Source organism: Dasypus novemcinctus, chromosome 30 (genome assembly GCF_030445035.2).
Source record: "Dasypus novemcinctus isolate mDasNov1 chromosome 30, mDasNov1.1.hap2, whole genome shotgun sequence".
Classification (NCBI taxonomy): Eukaryota; Metazoa; Chordata; class Mammalia; order Cingulata; family Dasypodidae; genus Dasypus; species Dasypus novemcinctus.
Window position 1 is genome coordinate 29720200 of NC_080702.1, and position 18152 is coordinate 29738351.

An 18152-nucleotide genomic window follows, 5' to 3' on the forward strand; every position below is an offset into this window, starting at 1 on the left:
TCTTGCCTTTGCGCCTTCTAGGCTGAATTGAGCAATTCGGCTTTTATTCCTTTACCAGATACCTTCATACTGCTAGGCATGGGTGGATGGGGGGCAGCAGTAAAGACAGACCAGAAAACCTGCCCCCCAGAATTTACTTTCTGTTTGAGTATGTAAGCCTAGTCAGGGAGGCAGACAATAAAATAAATTTGCTAGATGGAATTATTGTGGAAGACAAAGCAAAGAAGGAGTTAGGGAGCTCTGGAGTGGCGGGTTACCAGGAGCGGCCAGGGAGGGCCTGAGAAGGTGTCATTTGTGTAAGGCCTGAGCGGGGGCAGGTGACGGTGGTGCGGGCAGTGGGAGGGCCCGTGCAAGAGCCCTGGGCAGGCTGGCGATGCCGCGCTGAGGCGGCGGGGAGCCCAGTGTGGCTGGGTTGGAGTGAAAGGGGGGAGGAGCCTTGTAGGCCACCTTAAGGGCCTTCGCCTTGGAGAGCTTTGATGAGCAGGTGAGGGACAAGGTACATTGAGAAAAGCCTGCAGAGGGCAAGGGAGCTGGCCAGGAGACTGTGGACGCGATCCTGGTGAGAGGCTTGCACCAAGTGGCGAGGGTGGCCTCGAGCGCCACAGCTGCTCCCGCTGGATTAAGGTGCGGGGTGTGAAACGAGCTCAGGGAAGCTCTTCTAGCTCGAGTCACGCGATGTATGTGCGCCCATGAGATGCGGAGGACCGTGGGAGGGGCTGGACATAAAGTTTGAGATCCTGCCACATGCCCAAGGGAGTACAGTTGGGTAGAAATAAACCCAGAGGTCCAGGTAGATGGTCAGGCTGAAGAGGGACGCTTGGAGGTCGTCCCAGAGGCAGGATTTAAAACCATGGGACAGGGCTGTTCTCCCAGGTTGAGTGTAGGCAGAGAAGGTCCAGGGACAGCCCCAGGTCGCCAGTGTGGAGAGGTCAGGAGGTGAGAAGGAGCCAGCCAGGAGGCTGGGAAGGAGGGGAAACCAGGGGAGTGGGTGTTCTGCGTGCCACGTGCTTTAGGAAGAGGGGTTGGTCAGAGATGCACGTGCCCTGCCCTGAGCTAGGCTGGTGATGTGAGATGCACATGGTGCAGGGCCCCCAGCCGCCGGGGCCTGCAGCGGGACGGGCGGGGGCCAGGAGCATCCCCTCACAGCTAGAGCCCCGGCGCCCACGGCTGACGTCTGCGCAGAGGCTCCCGAGGCGGCGTGCGTGCTCGGTGTTCTCCCTCTGGGGTTAGTTTGGACAAGCTTCTTAGCCTCAGTAAGCCTCAGTTTCCCTGTCTGTCAAACGAAGCTCAGATGACAACCTACGGCCTAGGGTGTACGACACCCCTCCCACGGGCCCCCGAAAAAACCGCGTCAGGCCTGGGTGCCCAGAGTGCTCCCGGGTTGGAGCCTCAGCGCAGTGTCACCTCAGGGCCATGTGACCTGCAGGTCCACACACCCATTTCTTGGCCCCCGAATGACTCACACCACCCTTGTCATTCCAAGAAATCTTAATTTCTTTATTGTTTGATCTTTTGACTCAACAATTTTTTTTAACTTTTTTTTTTTTTTTTTCTGAAACGTTCTTGTTGTTATGAGCCTTTTGTTTGTTCTCGTTAAATGCACTCGACCCAAAATTGGTTTGGCATATCGAAAAGGAGACCAAGGAGGAAGGGGCTGGGGAACGGGGGAGAGGGGGCAGGAGGCCCTACCAGAGAGAACTAGAGGGTGAGAAAAGAAACAAACACAGCAAGAAAAGACACAGGGAGAGGAGGGTGGAGACAGAAAGGGAAGGCAAGAGACACCGAAAAGAAAAAGGGAAAAAACTTGAGAGAAAAGAACTGCGATTTAGGAGCCAATGAATTGGGGAGCCCAAGGGATGGAGAGGGCAAAGGAACCAAGACCCTTCTCTGCGCCGGCCCGGCTGGGTGGGGGCGCCAAGGCACCGGGGCTGCTCGGGGGGCCAGGAGCGCCGCGGGAGGGGCCGTGTGCGAACCACGGGGCTCGCTCCACCCTCTCCCTTGATTGTCAGCGTCTGGAGAGATGGAAGGAGGGCCGAGTGGGGCGAGGAGCCCGGTTCCCGCCACTCCCGCCCCCTCGAGCCGTCCCCGAGCCCCCACCTGCCTGGCCTGACGGGCGTTCGAGGTGGCCTCAGGCCAGGGGCCAGCTGGCTCCTTGTCCGCCCGCACACCCCCAGCCGCCCCTTGCTGTCCGAGCCTCAGGACTCCCCACCCATGGTCTTCTGATGAACAGATGGGTTAAGCCCTCCTTCCGGGAAAAGCCCGAGGTGGAAGCCCCTGGCCTCTCCCCTCTCTCGCAGGTTTGTCTCCTGCGAGGGACAAACCACCCTCTTGGGTCTGACCCCTTCCCCCCCAGCTGATGAAGACAAGCCAGCTCCACTCCCCAGGACGAAGGAGGGGCTTTAGCAGCAACAAGGGCCCCTCCTGCCACCTACCTGTCCCCTTCCTCCTACTCCCTAGGGCCCTCTCCCTTAACCCAAGTAAGTTCACGGTAGCAGCAGGCTGAGACCCAAGGATGTTTGAAAACTCATGGCACTTGTGAGAAAGGAGGGGGTGACGGGGTAGGAGCAGGGGTGGAGGGCTGCCCTGGAAAATGGCAATGGAGGGCTGCTGTGGCCATGGGGCTCAGCCGGCCAGGGGTGCGCAGTACAGCTGGGCGGCCAGGGTGACAGAGAAGGGGACCTAGGAAACAGGTGGGTGCCCGAACCCCAGGCCCTGGCCTCTGGCCTCCCCTGCAGGAGGGGGAGGGCAGGGAGGGTGACCTTTCAACCCTCCCAGAGGACCGCCTCCCCGTCCCCATCGTTCCTGCCTCGGTACCCACCATCATCAGACACGTGACCCCAGCACCTCTGCAGACGGGCGCGCCAGGCCCCCCCTTCCCCTGGCACGGGGTCCCAGGAGCAACGTACAAGCAGCAGGAGCTGGAGGGGACAGCGTAGCCACCTTGGCAAAGCATCTTTGGGTGTGCAGGTGTCTCCTGGGCCCTTGGTGGGGGGGCGGGGGAACAGGCCTCTGGCCCTGGGCAGGCAGTGAGGTACTCGCCCCCGGAGGCGGAGGCGCCAGGCGGAGCGGGTTTTCTGTCCCACGGCTGCTTCCGGACTGTGTGTTCGTCTCGGGCGCAGAAAGCTGCTCTGGCGGCCCCGCCCCGCCCCGGCTGCTGGGGTGCGCGGACGCGGAGGGGTCCTGGCTGCCGGGGCCTCGGCTCCCGGTGGCTTCAAGTGATGAGATTTTTTTTTTCTTTCCTTTTTTTTCTTTTCCATTTCGTTGAAATATTTACAGCGATGGGAGGAGGGGGGCAGGAGGAGGGCGGGGTAAGAGGGGCCCCCTAGGGAAAGATCCAAGCCCAGGACCCACTCCCCAGGGAGATCCAGACCCAAAATCTGCTCCCCAGACAGCCAAGCCCCCGGGATGGGGAGCTGCCCACACATGGCCAGCCTGCGGGCAGGGGGGCCCTGCGGGGAGTTGTGCTTCATCGGGAGTCGCCCCGTGGGCGGGGGTCGGTGGGGACAGCTGTGGGGAGCTAAGGGCGCGGGGAGGCGGGCACAGAGCAAGGGGCAGGAGCTTCGAGAGAGTCCGACCTTCAAACCACCAGCCACAGCCCGCTCCCCTTTCTGGCTTTCTGGCGGCCAGAGGCCCAGGGCTTCAGGGAGCAAGGGACTGTCGTGCAGGAGGCCCTGTCCATCCATCCTTCTGCCCCCACTGCCTCCGCCTAGTGGAACCTGCAGCAGTTCTGGCTGCAGAGAGGAGCTGCTGACGTTCCATCCAGCGGGGCCTCTGGCAACCTCGGAAGCGTAGCTGCCCCTCGGGGCCCAGGGAAACTGCGACCCTTGCTTTGGAGGGGCTAGGAAGGGGAGGGAGGAGGGAGGAGTCGGGAGGTGGGCTGCACCCTTCCAGTTGCTCCCTCCTCACTCCCTGGGGGCCCCTCGACTCCCCCTCACTGCACTCCCCCCACCCCCCCGAGAAAGCTGGTGCCTGTGGCTGGTGGGAAACCCTGTCTATGGACTCTGCACCTCAGGCTCCACGTCCAAGGCCCCTGGGGGGCGCTGGGGCTCAGGGAGGCCTCTGGGGAGAGTGGCCCACCAGCCACTGCCCTGCCAGGCTCCCTCCCGGGCACTGGGGCCCAAGCCCTGGTCCATGAGGTCCCTCAGAGGCTGGTGACCAGCTGCATCTGCCCGTCCCCGTCGGGCCCCTGGCCCCTCCAGGCCTGGGGCCGCCAGGTAGCCCTCATGGCTGGGCCGCCGCACCTGGTAGTAGCCCTGCAGGGGGTTCCGGGCCACCAGGGCCGGCGGGCGAGAGGTGTAGTAGATTTCCGGGGGTCCGGGGGGCGCGGGTGGGGGTGGGGGCAGGGCCTCGCTGGGCCCCTCGGGGCTGCTGTCCGGGTAGGAGGGCGAGTCCCGCAGGTTGGCGCCACTGGCATAGAGGGAGTCCCGGCCGGGAGGGGAGGAGAGGGGCCGGCTCGTGGCGCCGTCCTCCGCCGTGCAGCTCTCCGACTCGTCCAGATCGCTCTGGTACAGCACCGACTGGGCCCGGGGCAGCAGCAGCGGCTCCTCCAGGGCCTTGTAGAGAAGTTCGATCTCAGCCCGGTCTGCGCCCCCGGGCCCGCCGGCCTCCTCCTCGCCGCCACCCCCTGGCACGGGCGGGCCCGGGGGCTCAGGCGGCGGGGGGCCCTTGGCCGCGCCGGCCCCCCGCAGGTTGTTGTGCACCAGCTCTGAGATGATCATCTTCTCAAAGGCGGCCGCGTCAGCCAGGTTCCGGCCTCGGGGCGGCTCGGGGCCCCCGTCACCCGGGGGGAACTCCCCGCTTCGCAGGGAGTAGCTGTTGTTGAAGTTGCCGTTGAGGGGCAGCGTGTCCATGCCGCAGGCTTCCCGGCCTCCCAAGGGGCGCTCTGCGGGTGGAGAGGGCAGTCAGGGGGCAGCAGGCGGGGCAGGAGGGGTCCCGGCGCTCAGCGCCTGAGGCGATGGTGTCTGCGCCCCGACCCGCGCCACCTTCGCTGCCCGCCTGCAGGTCCAGACCCCACTCAGCCCTCCACGGATGCCACTGGAAGGGAAGTTCAGCTGTCCCCCGTCGGGGGGGGGAGCATGTAATTAGTCCCTGGTGGCCTGATGGAAAGGGAGAATCGTGTCCTGCATGGGGGTGGGGAGAGGTCGGCAGAGCTTGGAGCACAGACTCAGTATCTGGAGGCCTGACGGAAGGGCAGACAGGCCAGAGCCTGGGGGGCCGGGGCCCTCCCCACCAGCGAGGCCACCCGAGGAGGCCACCGCCCCGGTTCTCGCCCAGCCCCGGAAACGTTGGGAAAGAGTCACACTTACTGGGCTCCCGGAAGCTCCCTGCAGCGCCAGCCAGGAGGAGAGAGAGAGAAGAGGCGTGAGCAGAGCCGAGGGCCCTCAGGCCCCCGGCCCAGCGCCCCCGACCAGCCCCGGCCGTGCTGGCCGAAGCCCCTGTACCTGGGGAGTTGAAGACGGGGGGCGAGGAGGGGTTGAAGCCCACCGACTCCGCAATGAGGGTGTTGTAGGGGCTGGTGCCGCCGCGGGGCTGCAGGACGGGGTTGGTCAGCAGGTGGTTGCCCATGGTGCCTGCGGGAGGTGAGCGGTCACGGCGCGGCCCCGAGGCGCGGCCGACACGAGGGTGGGGGGCCAGGCCCCCGCTCACCTCGGTTCAGCGTGGGGGTGCTGTTGATGTCGCCCGCCATGAAGGAGGACTCCGTCTGCTTCCTCACCGTGTCGTTCCACATCCTCCGGATCCGGCTCTGGGGAGGCAGCCCGCCGTGAGGGGTGCCCCGGGCGCCCGCCCCCTGCCGCCGGCCGGGGCCCCTGGCGCCGGTGCCGGGCCGGGCCTGTACCTGGGTGCCTGTGTAGTAGCGGGGGTTGCTCCTCATGGCCGAGGTCTTGAGCGAGCCGTGCGCGCCCCCGGGCGGGGAGCGGATGCAGCAGTAGGAGTGGCGCAGGCACTTGCTGTACTCCTTGTGCACCTGGGCACGGGGGCGGCAGCCTGAAGGGCGCGCTGGGGGCTGCCGGGGGGCCCGAGACCCCACGTCGCCTCTCCTGCCCCTGGCAGCTCACAGCTGGGCCTGCTCTCATCCCCACCAGACGGTGTCTCATTTGTCCGTTAGTTCAGTCATTTGTCACCCTCTGTGCCTCGGGCAGGCGTGACTGCGCAGCCCCTTATGTTCTAGTGGATGGCGTACGCATGGAAGTATGAACATTTCCCGCAGCTGCGTGTGGAGAAAGGCTGGGCAGGGAGGGTGAGGAGTGCTGGCGAGGGCAGGCAACGTTTCACACGGACCCGGCGGCCTCACTCAGCGGGGACTGGAAAATAGGGACCCGTGCCGGCCGGACATCCAGGGAGGGACACGTAGGCCCAAGGAAGGGCAGGTGCAGAGCCTGGAGGAGGGGAGGCCTGGCGGGTCTGAGGGGCATGAGGGCGGGCACGGCTGGGACAGGGCTGTGGGGGGCCGGCGGGGACGGGTAGAGGAGCCCTGTGAGGGCACCAGCGTCCCCACCCCGTGAGTGGGCCAGGTCTGAGGACATAGGCCTCAGCACGCGGGGGGCTGCCGGGGGTGGTTCTGAACCGTTGACCTCACAAGCGGAGCCCAGGGCAGCCGCCACCTCGGGCCGGCCCGGCCCTGCCCTGCCCAGGACGGTTCTAAGAGTGGGGCCCTGCCTGCCCCGCCTCAGGCCCGGGTCTAGACCACTCAGCTCAGCCTCCCGCCTTGGGCCAGAGCACCCGCCCGTGGGGCTTCCCCGCCGGGCTGCCTAAGACCCAGTGTCAACAAACTGCATTTAAGGGTGGAAAGTTCCCCCACCACAGCGCTCCCCGTGCCCCTGTGCCCAGCGACCCTGGCGCCACCCCTCCTCTGTGACTGTCCCCTGCTCTGCACCCCGGCTCTCCACACGCCCGCCGCCTGCAACTGTCCAGAACCTGCCAGGCCTGCCCTCTTGCTCCTCCGTGCCCAGAAGCCCCTGCTCCCTGGTGGAGACCTCCCAGCCCGTGCTCCCCGCGCTCCCCGGCCTGCCCCGCAGAGGGCCCCGCCGGCCTCACCTTCTTCTGCAAGGCGCAGTGAAAGACAAAGATGAAGACGCCCTGGAAGGCATTGAAGGTGGTGAAGAGGTACGCCATGACCACGGACTCCTTGTTGATGAAGAGGAGGCCGAAGGCCCAGGTGAGCCCCAGCAGGAAGAGGAGCGCGATGGCCCCCAGGGCCCAGGACCTGGGGAGGGGCAGGGGTCAGCGCAGCCCGGGGGCAGGGGGCGGTCCCGCCAAGGCCTGGCTGCCCTCTCGGCGCCCCCCCACACGTGCGCAGACCCCGGGGGCTCCACAGCCTCTGCAGGATTTCCGGGCCTCTGAGCGGCGCTTCACTGCCGCTTTCCCTCCCGCAGCCCTGAGCGCAATCACCGTTTAGGCGCGGCCTCGCCCCAAGCAGCCAGGCCTCTCGGACCGGTTTGATCAAGGGCTCGTTACGTCTTGGCCGATGCCCGCTAGGTCCCTGACCTCTACAGGAAAACGCTGTCCCCAGACACTTAAAACCAGACGACGTCACAACGGAGGCCCAAGTACCACATCTCAGGGAGGCCCGGGCGTGGGCAGGCCGGGGCCAGGAAGAGGCGGGGTGCCCCGGGAGGCGCTCACTTGATGTTGTCCAGGCGGCTGGAGTCGGGCTTGAGCACGGAGGAGCTGCGGATCATCTTGTGCAGAGTCACCATGAGGAACACCAGGTTGACCTGGGGCGGGGGGAGACAGGGTGCTGGGCCGGGGGCCCTCCCAGGCCTGCACCCCCCTCCACGCCCCCGACCCTGTCCCCCACGGCATGCCCCTCCGAGGTGCCTTGGTCCCGCGTTCAGGGCGCCATGCCGCCGTGGCCAGCACGGGACCGTGTCCACCTTGCCCACAACGCGCGCTCCCAGAGGCTCACGCCTGGCTCTGCGAGGGCCTCCTCCCCTCGGTGTGAAAGCAGCCCCTCTCAGGGCGGGGCGCCAAGCCAGCCTGAGCACAGGAGAGGGGCGCGGAATCGGGAGCGCCGCGCTCGGGCTTACCACGATGACAAAGGAGACGGGGCCGATGAAGCTCCAGATGAAGTAATTGTCCACGCGCAGCCAGCACCTGGGAGGAGACCGGGCCGGGGTCGGAGGGCGCCGCGCCCCTCCCCTCCGGGCCCCCCACCGAGGCCCGGGCGGCGCACTCACGCCTTCTCGGTGCCGTAGCTGCGGTAGTCGATGGCGGCCGCGATGCCCACCACCAGGGCCGGGAAGCAGTAGCCGCCCAGGTAGTAGTACTTGGTGCGCGAGTACTCGCTCTCGAACACCTCCACCAGCAGCAGGTAGAGGTGCACGCCCTCCAGGCACAGCCAGGAGAAGGCCGCCAGGAAGAAGTAGTGCAGCAGGCCCGCGAAGATGGGGCAGGCGATCTGCGGGCGGCGGCGCGGGTCAGGGGGCCGCCCCGCCCCGCCGCCGCCCCGGCCCGCCCCGCCGCCGGCCCCGGCCCACCTCATACTGAGTCTTGTCGATCCCGACCAGGAAGAGCAGCTCCGCCAGGAAGAGGTTGATGCAGAGGTTCTTGTGGATGGTGTTGCGGTCGGTCTGCAGCCCCCGCAGGAAGCAGAAGGTGGAGATGCAGATGGCCAGGCAGACGAGCGAGATGACGATGCCCACCCACGTGATGACCGACAGCAGGAGCTCGTTGATGCGGCCCTGGTACTGCGGGACGGCGGCCCTCAGCGCCCCGGGGCTCCGGCCAGCCTGCCGGCCGCCCCACGCGGACCCTGGAGCGCCACTGGGGAGACGAGAGGGGCTCCCCGGGCAGGTGGACCACAGGCCAGCGGCCGGCCCCCAGGGCCGCGCTCCCCAGTGCCGCCCCCACCACCCGCCCACCCGGGCACTCACGATCTCGCGGTGGGCCATGAGCACGGCGAAGTTGGTGAGGTGGCTGCACGCGCAGGTGGTGTGGGTCTTGTTGGAGTCCACCAGGCGGCAGCCCTGGGTCGACCAGTAGCCCAGCATGGAGCGCTCCGAGTAGTTCCAGAAGGAGCAGTTGGCGTTGAAGTGGTTCTTGGCCTGTGGGGCCGTGGCGAGCAGGGGCTCAGGGCCCGGAGCCCCGTTCCAGGGGACGGCGACACGCCCCGGGGCTCCCTGGGCACAGAGGCAGGCCGGGGGCCCCGACTCACCTCCAGGTGGGCCACGGTGAAGAGGACGGGGTCCATGAGGAAGACGCGGCTGGACTCCTTGTTGATGGACGCCGCGATGACCTGCGAGTTCACCACCAGGGACGCGCTGCCCGCGCCCGCCTCGCCCGCCAGCTTCACGGTGGCGTTCTCCGTGGACAGGAAGAGGCCCAGGTTGTTGTAGAGGATGAAGACGACCTTGACCACCCCTGGGTGGGGGGCAGGCACGCGGGGTCAGGCCACGGGCCCCACCAGCCCCCTCTGTGTGTGCACTTGGCTTCCGGGCGACGGCAGTCCTGCCTCCCGGCCGTGCTCGCCGCGGGGGCCTAACGGGGAGGCCTCGGGCAAACTGCAGGTGACCCCAAGCACCAGGATCCTGGGCCGGAACACGCGTCCTGAGCGCCCCTGAGCAAGCCGCTGGCGTCTCTGCGCCTCTGCCTGCGCCGTGAGGACCCGCCGTGCTCCCGCCCCGCAGGGCGCTCACTCGAGGGCTCTGGGGCCCCCAAGGCTTTCCTCCAGCTTGTCTGGAGAGCGTGCTCCCCTGGGTTCCCGACTGCCTGGGACCCTCCCGGCCCCCGCCCGCCCCGCCCCGCGGGGCGCTGACCGTTGCGGCTGTTCTGCTTGATGGTGTTGGCGGACAGCTGGATGGAGTTCTCGCTGGGGTACTCCTGCGGGAACACCAGCTCCTGCACCTGGCCCTCCGTGTTCAGCACCGTCACCTCCAGCACTGCGGGGACAGGGCGGCGCCATGGGGGCGGGGCTCCCCGCAGGCCGCGCTGCCCGGGCCCCCCCCGCGGCGCCCCGCCACTCACCCACGTTCTGCCTGGCGGCCAGGAAGCGGGCGGGCTCGCGGACGTTGTCGGCCAGCAGGAAGGCGCCCTCCTCCAGCACGTCCAGCAGCATGGTGGCCGTGTGCACCTGCTCCGTGGCGTTCATGTCCTTCCAGGACTCGAGCGCCTCGGGCCGCAGCAGGTTGTCCACCGTCTCCACCACGGCCTGCGCGGGGCGTGACACGGCGCTGTGGGGCCCCGCGCAGGCCCCTCCCCCCCCCCCCGCAGCCAAAAGCGGGGCTCACCTTGATGTAGTCCTTGCAGGTCCTCTCACGCTTGTGCATCTAGGGGGAGACGCGGCGGCAGCCTCAGGCCGGCGTCGGGGCACCGCCCCCTCCCCTCACATGAGGGGCCTCCGTCGCGCAGGGCCGCGCGGCAGCCCCCGGGCCCCCCGCCCACCTTGTTGTAGTTCTTGCCGGCCGACTCGCGCTCGACGGGCCGCAGCGCCTGCAGCTGCGCGTCCAGGATGTCCAGCAGCTGCTCCATCAGCTTCACGGAGGACGACACGTCGCCGGCGTAGATGGCGCCCCGGGTGTGGCGGGCCAGCTCGCTGGCGATGTTGGCGGCGTTCTCCCCGCTCTTGATCTGCCGGGGGCGGGGGCGCCCTCGCCGTCAGCGGCCCCCTCGGGCTCCCCCGCAGCCTGCCCCCCCCCGCCAGCCCCTCGCGCGCCTGCCCGTCTCCCCAGCTGCCCGCGCGCCCGGCTGCGCCCCGCCGTGTCCTGCACAGGCCCCGCGAGTGCCCGGGGGTGGCTGCTGCTACCTTCTGGGCCACCTGGTTGACCCAGGGCGAGGTGCAGTTGCTGAGGTCGGGGCCCCGGGGGTTCCAGAGCCCCAAGGCCGGCAGACACTGGAAGGAGGCAATTCCTGCGGGGACAGACAGACAGACAGGCAGAGAAGGGAGCCAGGGGGACGGGGAGCAGGATGGGCCAGCGGAGGGGGAAAGGAGACGACAGGTGGGGTTGGGGTGAGGACAGGGGCACGGGGAACGCGTTAAAATGGAGATGAAACCAAGCAGAGAGTCACTTGGAGGTGACATAAGCCACTGCTCGCTTTCCTCAGTGCTCTCTCCGGCTCCCCTGCCCACTCTGCCTTCCAGAATCCTCCTGGCTCACAAGGCCTGTCTCGGATGCCCCCACTGCAAAGCCGCCTCTGGCCCAGCCCTCCCCTCTCCCCCCACCGCTCCCACCCGGGCCGCTCCATCTAACCTGAGAAGGGAGGCCCAGCCCTGCCCCCCGCCCACCCGCGGCTGCCCAGCGCGGGGGCAGGCCGGGCTCTACCCGCGGACACGGAGCCAGCCCCCGGCCGGCCAGCGTGGGGGGCCGCCGGCGGCACTCACCTCGCGTGCCCTTGGGGCAGGGCCTCTCCACCAACATCCCCTGCTGCGTGGCCGGCCACTGCACCCGCCGCACCTCGCGGGGCTCACAGAAGAGCTCTGGGGACACGTGCAGGTTGGGGGCGGGGGGCCTCCGGGTGCTGGGGGCTGGTGCCGTGGCCGGAGGCAGGTCGAGCCCCAGCTGGTTGATGGCGCTCACGGGGTGCGTGGTGAGGGGGGCCCGGCGCAGCGGGGTGGTGGCTGCCGGCGAGGCCGTGCTGGTGAGGGGCGTGGGCCGGGCCGTGGTGGTCGTGCTGAGGGGTGGGGAGGTGGCTGGGCCTGGAAGGCGGGAGGGCACAGGGCAGGGTCACTGCGTGCCGGGCCGCCCGGGGCGCCCCGTCACCCCAGCCACTTCTCTGCCTGTTGCCACAGGAAGATGCCCCTCCGGCCCCACTCCCCACAGCCCCTCCCAGGCAGAGGGCAGAAGCGCCTCCGTCCACGGGCCACAGAGGAACCAAAGAGGTGGCAGTCACTTGCATGGCCCCGGGGGTCTGGGAGGGCGTCCAGAGGTGGGGGGCCGGGGCGGTGCCCGGGGGCCACCCCCTCCCATCCTCCTTCCAGCTCCTGCCCTTGTCCTATCCCCTGGGCATGTGGCCACGTGATGGGTTGCGAGCGGTGGCTTTCCATCTGCCCCACCAAGCTGAGGGACCGCTCAGGGCCGGCCAGGGGCACGGAGGCGGTGGGAAGAGCCGAGGCAGGCCCCCGCCCCCCGCAGCACCAGACCCTCGGCTTCAGGCCCTGTCACGGCCCCTGCGCTCCCACCCGGGACTTTCCTTGGTCCAAGGGTCCCAGGAGTAGGACCGAGAAAAGCCCACAAGCCTGGGGCGAGCCAGCGCTGGGTTCAGATGACCTTGCTCGGGTAACTTAAATCCCTCCCTGTGCCTCAGTTTCCTCATCCGCACAGGGGGGACAGGGGCAGTCCCTGCCTCACAGGTCGTAGGATCAGCCAGGCCGACAGCTGCGTCTGCCGCACACACGGGACCCCTCCTGCGCCCCGCACGCACTCTGGGCCCGGGGGCGTGCACAGGGGGCACCCCACCTCCCCCCCCACCCCCCGCGCAGGCGCGCAGCCTGGGCGTGCGCCCTCCTCACCGGCACTGGGGTCCGGCGGCCCAAACTCCAGGCCATAGCGCACCACGAAATAGTTGTTCCAGACGTAGAGCTGGTTGTCGCGGGGGTTGTAGTCGACGGAGGAGACGAACTGGTAGGGGTTGGGGAAGGCGAGGCCCACGGGCTCCTCGCGGTTGGCGTTGGTGTTGAAGGCGTAGTCCACGCGGTTGCCGGCCGCCTCGCTGTCGTCGTCCACGTAGACGGAGCGCAGCACGTAGAGCACGCCGCACACCATGAAGGCGTTGGAGGCCGAGCGCTTGTCGTAGCCTGTCTCCCACGTGCCCTCGAAGCGCAGCGTGTAGGGGTTGAGCTGGCTCACCACCAGCCGCCCGTTGTTGCCCTCGGTGGCGTAGATGACCCACAGCCCGTTCTCGTCCACGGCCAGGTCGATGTCGGTCTTGCCGCCCCAGCGGTAGGGCGACGTGTCGTGGTAGTTGGCCGTGTTGATGACCGTCTCGCCGCTCTTGATGCGCGTGCGCAGGTCGTACTTGACGATGTTGCGCGTGCGCTCCTTGTTGTAGAAGACGGCGCCGTCGTAGACGACGAAGCCGGTGCCGTCCACGCGGTTGGGCAGGCGGTAGGTGGTGGTGTGGCGCGCCGCCACGTAGTCCTCCCACGACGCGTACTCGGTCAGCGTGTCCGTGCGGTAGGGGATCCAGGGCATGACGTAGATGCGGTCCCCGGCCTGCAGCGGGTCCTTGCACCAGGCCCCCGACTGGTGCTCCGACTCGTGCGTCGACGTGGGCTCCAGCACCTTCTGCAGGGTCCCCGGGCACACGAAGACTGAGCCGGGCAGCGGGCGGGGGAGGAAGAGGAGGAGGGGGGAGGGGGCGGAGCAGGGGGGGCGGGAGGGAGAGAGGAGAGAGCCAAGTCGGTCACAGTGGCCGGGGCGGCGCCAGGCGCTCCCCCCCCTGCAGCTGCAGTCACGGTTGCTTGGTAGGGCTGGTGGTGGGAAGGGGGTGTCTGGGCCGGGACCCCCGCCCTGCCGCCCCTGTCCCCGGAGATGGCAGCCCTGGAGGCCATCAAGAGCAGGGGCAGTCGGGGAGAGGAGGAGGCGCCCCTCTTTCCTTCCCTGGCTGCTAGAGACCCCACAGGCTGGGGACAAGGGGTTTGGCAAGACCCTCCCCGTAAGAAGGGGTGGCAAGATTTCCAGGGACTCGGTGCCCTGCCCCGCCCCCCTCCTCGCCACCCCGTCCCCGATCAAAGAGCCAGGGGTTCTGGGGCCCCCATCCTTCACCAACCATAACCGGGACAGAGGACAGAGTTTTTGGTTGGTTGGGTTTTTGGTTATTATTATTATTTTTAACTCCACTTTCTTCCTCCTGCAAAAATTGCAAGGCAGAAATGATGTGTCCGTCCCCCCACTGTGGATGTCAAAATATTCCTCAGTGCCAGTTGGGGGGGGCAGAGGAGTGTCAACTCCCCCCAAGGCTCAGGCCGCCTGTGCCCGCCCCCCACCCCGACCCCACACAGCGCAAGAACCCAGGGTCCCCAGGGGGCCAGGTCCCAGCCCCTCCACGGAGGCGCCCCGCCCTGCCCCCAGCCCGCAGGGTCTCTCTGGGGGTGGGGTTCAGCAGCAGACACTGACACTGGTGAGCACGGGGTGGGGGGTGGGGACATGAGAGGGAGGGGGCTCCCGGGAAAGGGGGGGAGGGGAAAGGAGCGCTGCGAGGAGGAGGAGGAGGAGGAGGAGGAGGAGGAGGAGGAGGAGGAGGAGGAGGAGGAGGAGGAGGAGGAGGAGGAGGAGGAGGAGGAGGAGGAGGAGGAAGAGGAAGAGACAGGGGGCTCGGCGAGGTCCCGGCTCCCGGGCACTGCTGGCGACCACCTGGGAAGAGAGGGTTAGCGCTGGCGGAGGAGAGAGGGGTGAGCAGAGAATTCACGCCAAGGCCCGGCCCGACTCGGGGGGTCCCTCGGGGGCAGTCCCAGGTCCGGCTCGGAGGGGGACAAGGGAGGGAAACCAGGTGCTAGGATAAAGAGCCAGCCCGCCCCGGCCCGCCCCCCGCCTCCCCTGCCCTGGCCCCCCATTTACCTGTGACCATCCCGGGCCCGGGAGGAGGGATCAAGGCAGCGCTGGGGGCAGAAAGGTGGGGGGCCCCGCCCCACCCCCCCATTCCCTGAAAAGGAGGAAAACCTCGACTGCATCTCGTGGGCCACCGCTGGCCTGCCCACCCTCACCCCTCCCGTGTCCCGGCTGTCCCTAACCTCCCCTGCCTGGCAGGGGGTCTGGACGCGTGCGCCCCAGTGGCCAGGGACGGTGGGGCCTCCCCTCCCTGCTAGCAGAGCCCAGGGACAGGCCAAAGCCAGGGCTTGGGGCAGGGGGCTTATGCAGTGAATTCTCTGCTCCTGCTCGGTCTCCCCGCCCCGTGGGGCCGGTGGAGCTGGCCCCATGACGGGAGGGGTTGGGGCAGCGGCCACCCCTCCGTCCCCAGCCTCGTGCAGAGCCTGGCTCTGGGCACAAAGCAGCCAGGGGCCCATCCCCTTAAGAGTCTGGGAGGGGAAACTGAGGCACAGAGGTGGGCAGAGGCCCCCCGCTTCCGTCCCTGACCACCCCGCAGCCTCGGAGGGCCCAGAGCCCGCCGTGCCCCCATCCGACTGCCCCCTCTGCCGGCCGCCGCCCTGCTCCTCTGTGCCCCCGGTCTCCCCTCTCCCCAGGCCCTGAGCAGACACGAGTGTGAGAACGGGGTCGTGGAGGGCCTCAGAGCCTGGCCGCAGGGCGTGGGGGAAGGAAAAACACGGTTAGAGGTTGCCCTGGGGGAGCAGGGAGGGGGGAGGAAGGGTCGGCTTGGGGCCTGGGAGAGCGGGCCTGCGCCCCGCCCAGCTCCCAGCCTCCTTCCTCTCCCGCCCTACCCCCCAAGGAGAAAAGAAATCCGAGGCGGCCGCCTCCAGCCGGGCCTGCAAGAAGAGTGGAGCTGGGGTCGGGGAGAGACTCCAGGAGAGAGAGAGGGAGAGAGTGGGAAGGCAGGGGGGTTGCCCAGGCCTCGCAAGGTGGGGGGGGTGGAATGGGGAGGGGAGCAGCTGAGAGGGACCTCGCCCCGCCTCCCTGGCAGGGGATGCTCCACAGACCGTAATTTCAAGCCCAGGGCCGTTCCCAAAGTCCCCAGAGGCCACCTCGTCCAGCCCCTGCCGCCAGCCTCGAGCCCTCCATCTCCCCAGCTTCCTGGGCAGGGAGAGTGCCGGCCCCCAAGCGCCGCCCTCCAAGCCCTGCGGCTGCGGCCCCTCCCTGCGGTGTCCCCCCACCCCCACCTCAGAAACCCCCCCTGCTCCACTGCCGAAGGCTAAACGGGCGAGAAATTTACGGGGCGAGAAATTACGGTGCTCGTGGAAGTCCCCGGGCCGGGCCTGCGTACCCCCCCCAGTGCGCCCCTCCCACCGGGCCTGCTCCCTGGCCCTCTAACCAGTTACAACAGCCCCAAAGAAACCCTGACTGCAGCTTCGCAAGTGAGAAAGAAACAGGCGCCACGCCCCCCACCCCCGAGGCCCGCCCCCAGCCCTCGCTCCCCCCCACATTTTGGCAGGCTGCCCTCCCAGGGCTGGGAACGGCCGGCCTCTTTGGCCCCCTCCCCTGGGATGGCCCTCACCCCGCTGGTTGGAAAATAGGGGGGTGGGGGGGTGCCAGACTGGTGCTCCGTGCTCCAAAACAGCTCTGGGCCTTAAACGCCAAAACCAGAAGCAACTTAGAAAGCCCCCCCTCACCCACCCCGGGAACCCAATAGGAGGAATCTGCACCCCAAAAGGAAAACAACGCTGTCCCCTCCATCCCACCTCCCTGGAACTGTAAGCACCTTACAAAGGGGGGGGCAGGAGAAGAAGAAAGGAGAAAGCTCACCCGGTACCCGCCCCCCAGACAGGAGCCAGAAGGGGGGGCCCCCATTCCCACCCGCCCTGGACGCTTACACACTTCTCCTGAAGGAGGCAAAAGAAGTGAGAGAAAAGGCCAGGTCCTGGCTAGGGCCCAGGACTAGGAAGGAGGAGCAGGGAAGAGACAGCGGGAGCTAGAGAGTGTGAGAGAGAGAGAGAAAGCCAGGGGGCTGGGCAGAGGGAGGAGGCAGAGGAAGACCAGGGGCTCCCGGCTCAGAGAGGCCCCCTGGGTGTGGGGAGGGAGGAGGAGCCCGCAGCTGCAGCAGGGCGGCCCCGCCGGAGGGCACCCCGGGGTGGGGGGACAGCCACTGGCCGGGGCGGTGGGGGGTCACAATTAAGTACGGGCACAGGTAGAACAAAGTGTGAGTTAGGAGTTAGCATTGGTAACAGTGCGTTTACCTTTCTGCTCCACTTCTACTTTAAGCATCGGAAGAGAGAGAGAAGACAAATTGAAAAAAAAAACGTGCGAGAAAAAAGAGAGAGAGAGAGAAAACAAAAAAACAAAAAAACAAAAAAAAGAGATTAAATCGCTTTTGTTTCTTTCCTGGCAACGCGTCCCCCTTTTCCTTGCCTTCCTCACTCCTGCTTCCCCAACCCAAGAAGTGGCTGCGCTTCAGCCCCCGCCCCCAGATCCTTTTCCTCTGGGGTGGGGCGGGCGCAACGGGTGTGGGGGGGGACTGTCACAGAGAGGGGGAGACACGGGGAGGACGGAGACAAAGAGGCAGGGGAGGGGGCACAGAGGGCAGACGGGGGAGGGACAGAGCCCTCAGATCAGAGGGGGGCTCTCTGTGCAGGGGCGCGGGGAGAGGGGGGAGCCCCAGCTGGGAGGTGGGCTCTGGTTTGGGGTGGGGAGTGCCAGGGAGGGAGTGGGGGGGGGAGTGGAGCAAGCCACCCCGACCCCCCCAGCCTGCTGTCCTCCTCCTGGAACCGGGGGTCCAGGGGGCAGGGGGCAGTGCGGAACCCCTCGCCCTTCTGTGCTGGCCGCCTCCAAATGCAGCTGCGCTCCCCCAAGCCCTCACGCCCCAGGGAAAGGCCAACACAGAGAGAAGGGGGGTGCGGGGTGGGACACGGAGGGAGGCGGGTGGGCAGGTGCACCCAGGCCTTGGGGGGGGGGACGAGCCGGAATGGGGTGGGGAACAGAGGCCAGGAGGGGAGGGGCGGGGTCAGGACACAGACTTGGCGAGACAGTGGGGAGGGGGGGCACAGACAACGCTCCCCGGGCCCAGGAGCCCCCAGCTTGGCGCCTGCCTGCTGCCCCGAGGGCCACCGCGCACCTGGGGGAGGAAGGGGACGCCAGTTAGACCGTGCGCAGCTGCAAGGCAAATCCGGTGTTAGTGGGGACCCTGACATCCACTCCCCCCTTCCCCGGCAACCTGCCCCTGACGGGCCCTGCACTGGGCGGTCCCATGTCCCTGGCCCCACCTCTCTCTGGGTGACCCTGCCTAGCCCTCCAGAAGCCCCCCGAGCAGGGGCAGGCCCCCCTGCCAGCTCTCAGGAGACCCCCAGGGCCTCCCTCAGGGGCCTGGCACACAGGTGCTCAGCCAGTATTTGGGGGCAAGCCAGCGCCCTGCCTCCCTGTCCCCCAGGGTCCTCCACGGAGGGCAGGAGCTAGCTCAGGCCCCGCTCTGCCCGTGTGTGTGTCCCCAAGAGCTCAGGCTAGCTCTCCTCCATAGACTGGGGCTGCCCCACCCCCCGACCACCCTCAGGGGCTTGACCCCAGGGGGTCCCTAAGCTCCTTCCCTCCTGCTTCCTTGCACCACCCGGTGTCTACACGGTCTGCTCTCCGTTGCACCAGGGGACTCTCTCTGCCCTTTTATCTGGCCTGCCTTGG

At 67.8% G+C, this 18152-nt stretch overlaps 1 protein-coding gene across 2 annotated transcripts in view; it reads right to left on the reverse strand.

Annotated features, from left to right (window-relative positions):
- Nucleotides 1-1476: 1476 nt before the first annotated feature.
- Nucleotides 1477-18152, reverse strand: part of ADGRL1 (adhesion G protein-coupled receptor L1) — a 38733-nt gene continuing 22057 nt past the window's right edge. Inside the window, exons 5-24 of one of the 2 annotated variants that reach the window (XM_058290487.2) lie at nt 12446-13246; nt 11318-11632; nt 10742-10845; nt 10381-10566; nt 10227-10265; nt 9964-10147; nt 9756-9878; nt 9155-9360; nt 8874-9044; nt 8478-8687; nt 8178-8398; nt 8028-8094; nt 7624-7715; nt 7036-7204; nt 5837-5965; nt 5647-5743; nt 5442-5570; nt 5307-5324; nt 4242-4882; nt 1477-3838 (exon numbers count right to left, since the gene is read on the reverse strand). In XM_058290487.2, coding sequence (XP_058146470.1) covers nt 3707-3838; nt 4242-4882; nt 5307-5324; nt 5442-5570; nt 5647-5743; nt 5837-5965; nt 7036-7204; nt 7624-7715; nt 8028-8094; nt 8178-8398; nt 8478-8687; nt 8874-9044; nt 9155-9360; nt 9756-9878; nt 9964-10147; nt 10227-10265; nt 10381-10566; nt 10742-10845; nt 11318-11632; nt 12446-13246 — 4034 coding nt within the window. In that variant the 3' untranslated portion in view covers nt 1477-3706. Of the gene's footprint in view, nt 4883-5306; nt 5325-5441; nt 5571-5646; nt 5744-5836; nt 5966-7035; nt 7205-7623; nt 7716-8027; nt 8095-8177; nt 8399-8477; nt 8688-8873; nt 9045-9154; nt 9361-9755; nt 9879-9963; nt 10148-10226; nt 10266-10380; nt 10567-10741; nt 10846-11317; nt 11633-12445; nt 13247-18152 lie in introns of both variants that reach the window. The other variant, XM_071212763.1, reaches the window with a different exon arrangement.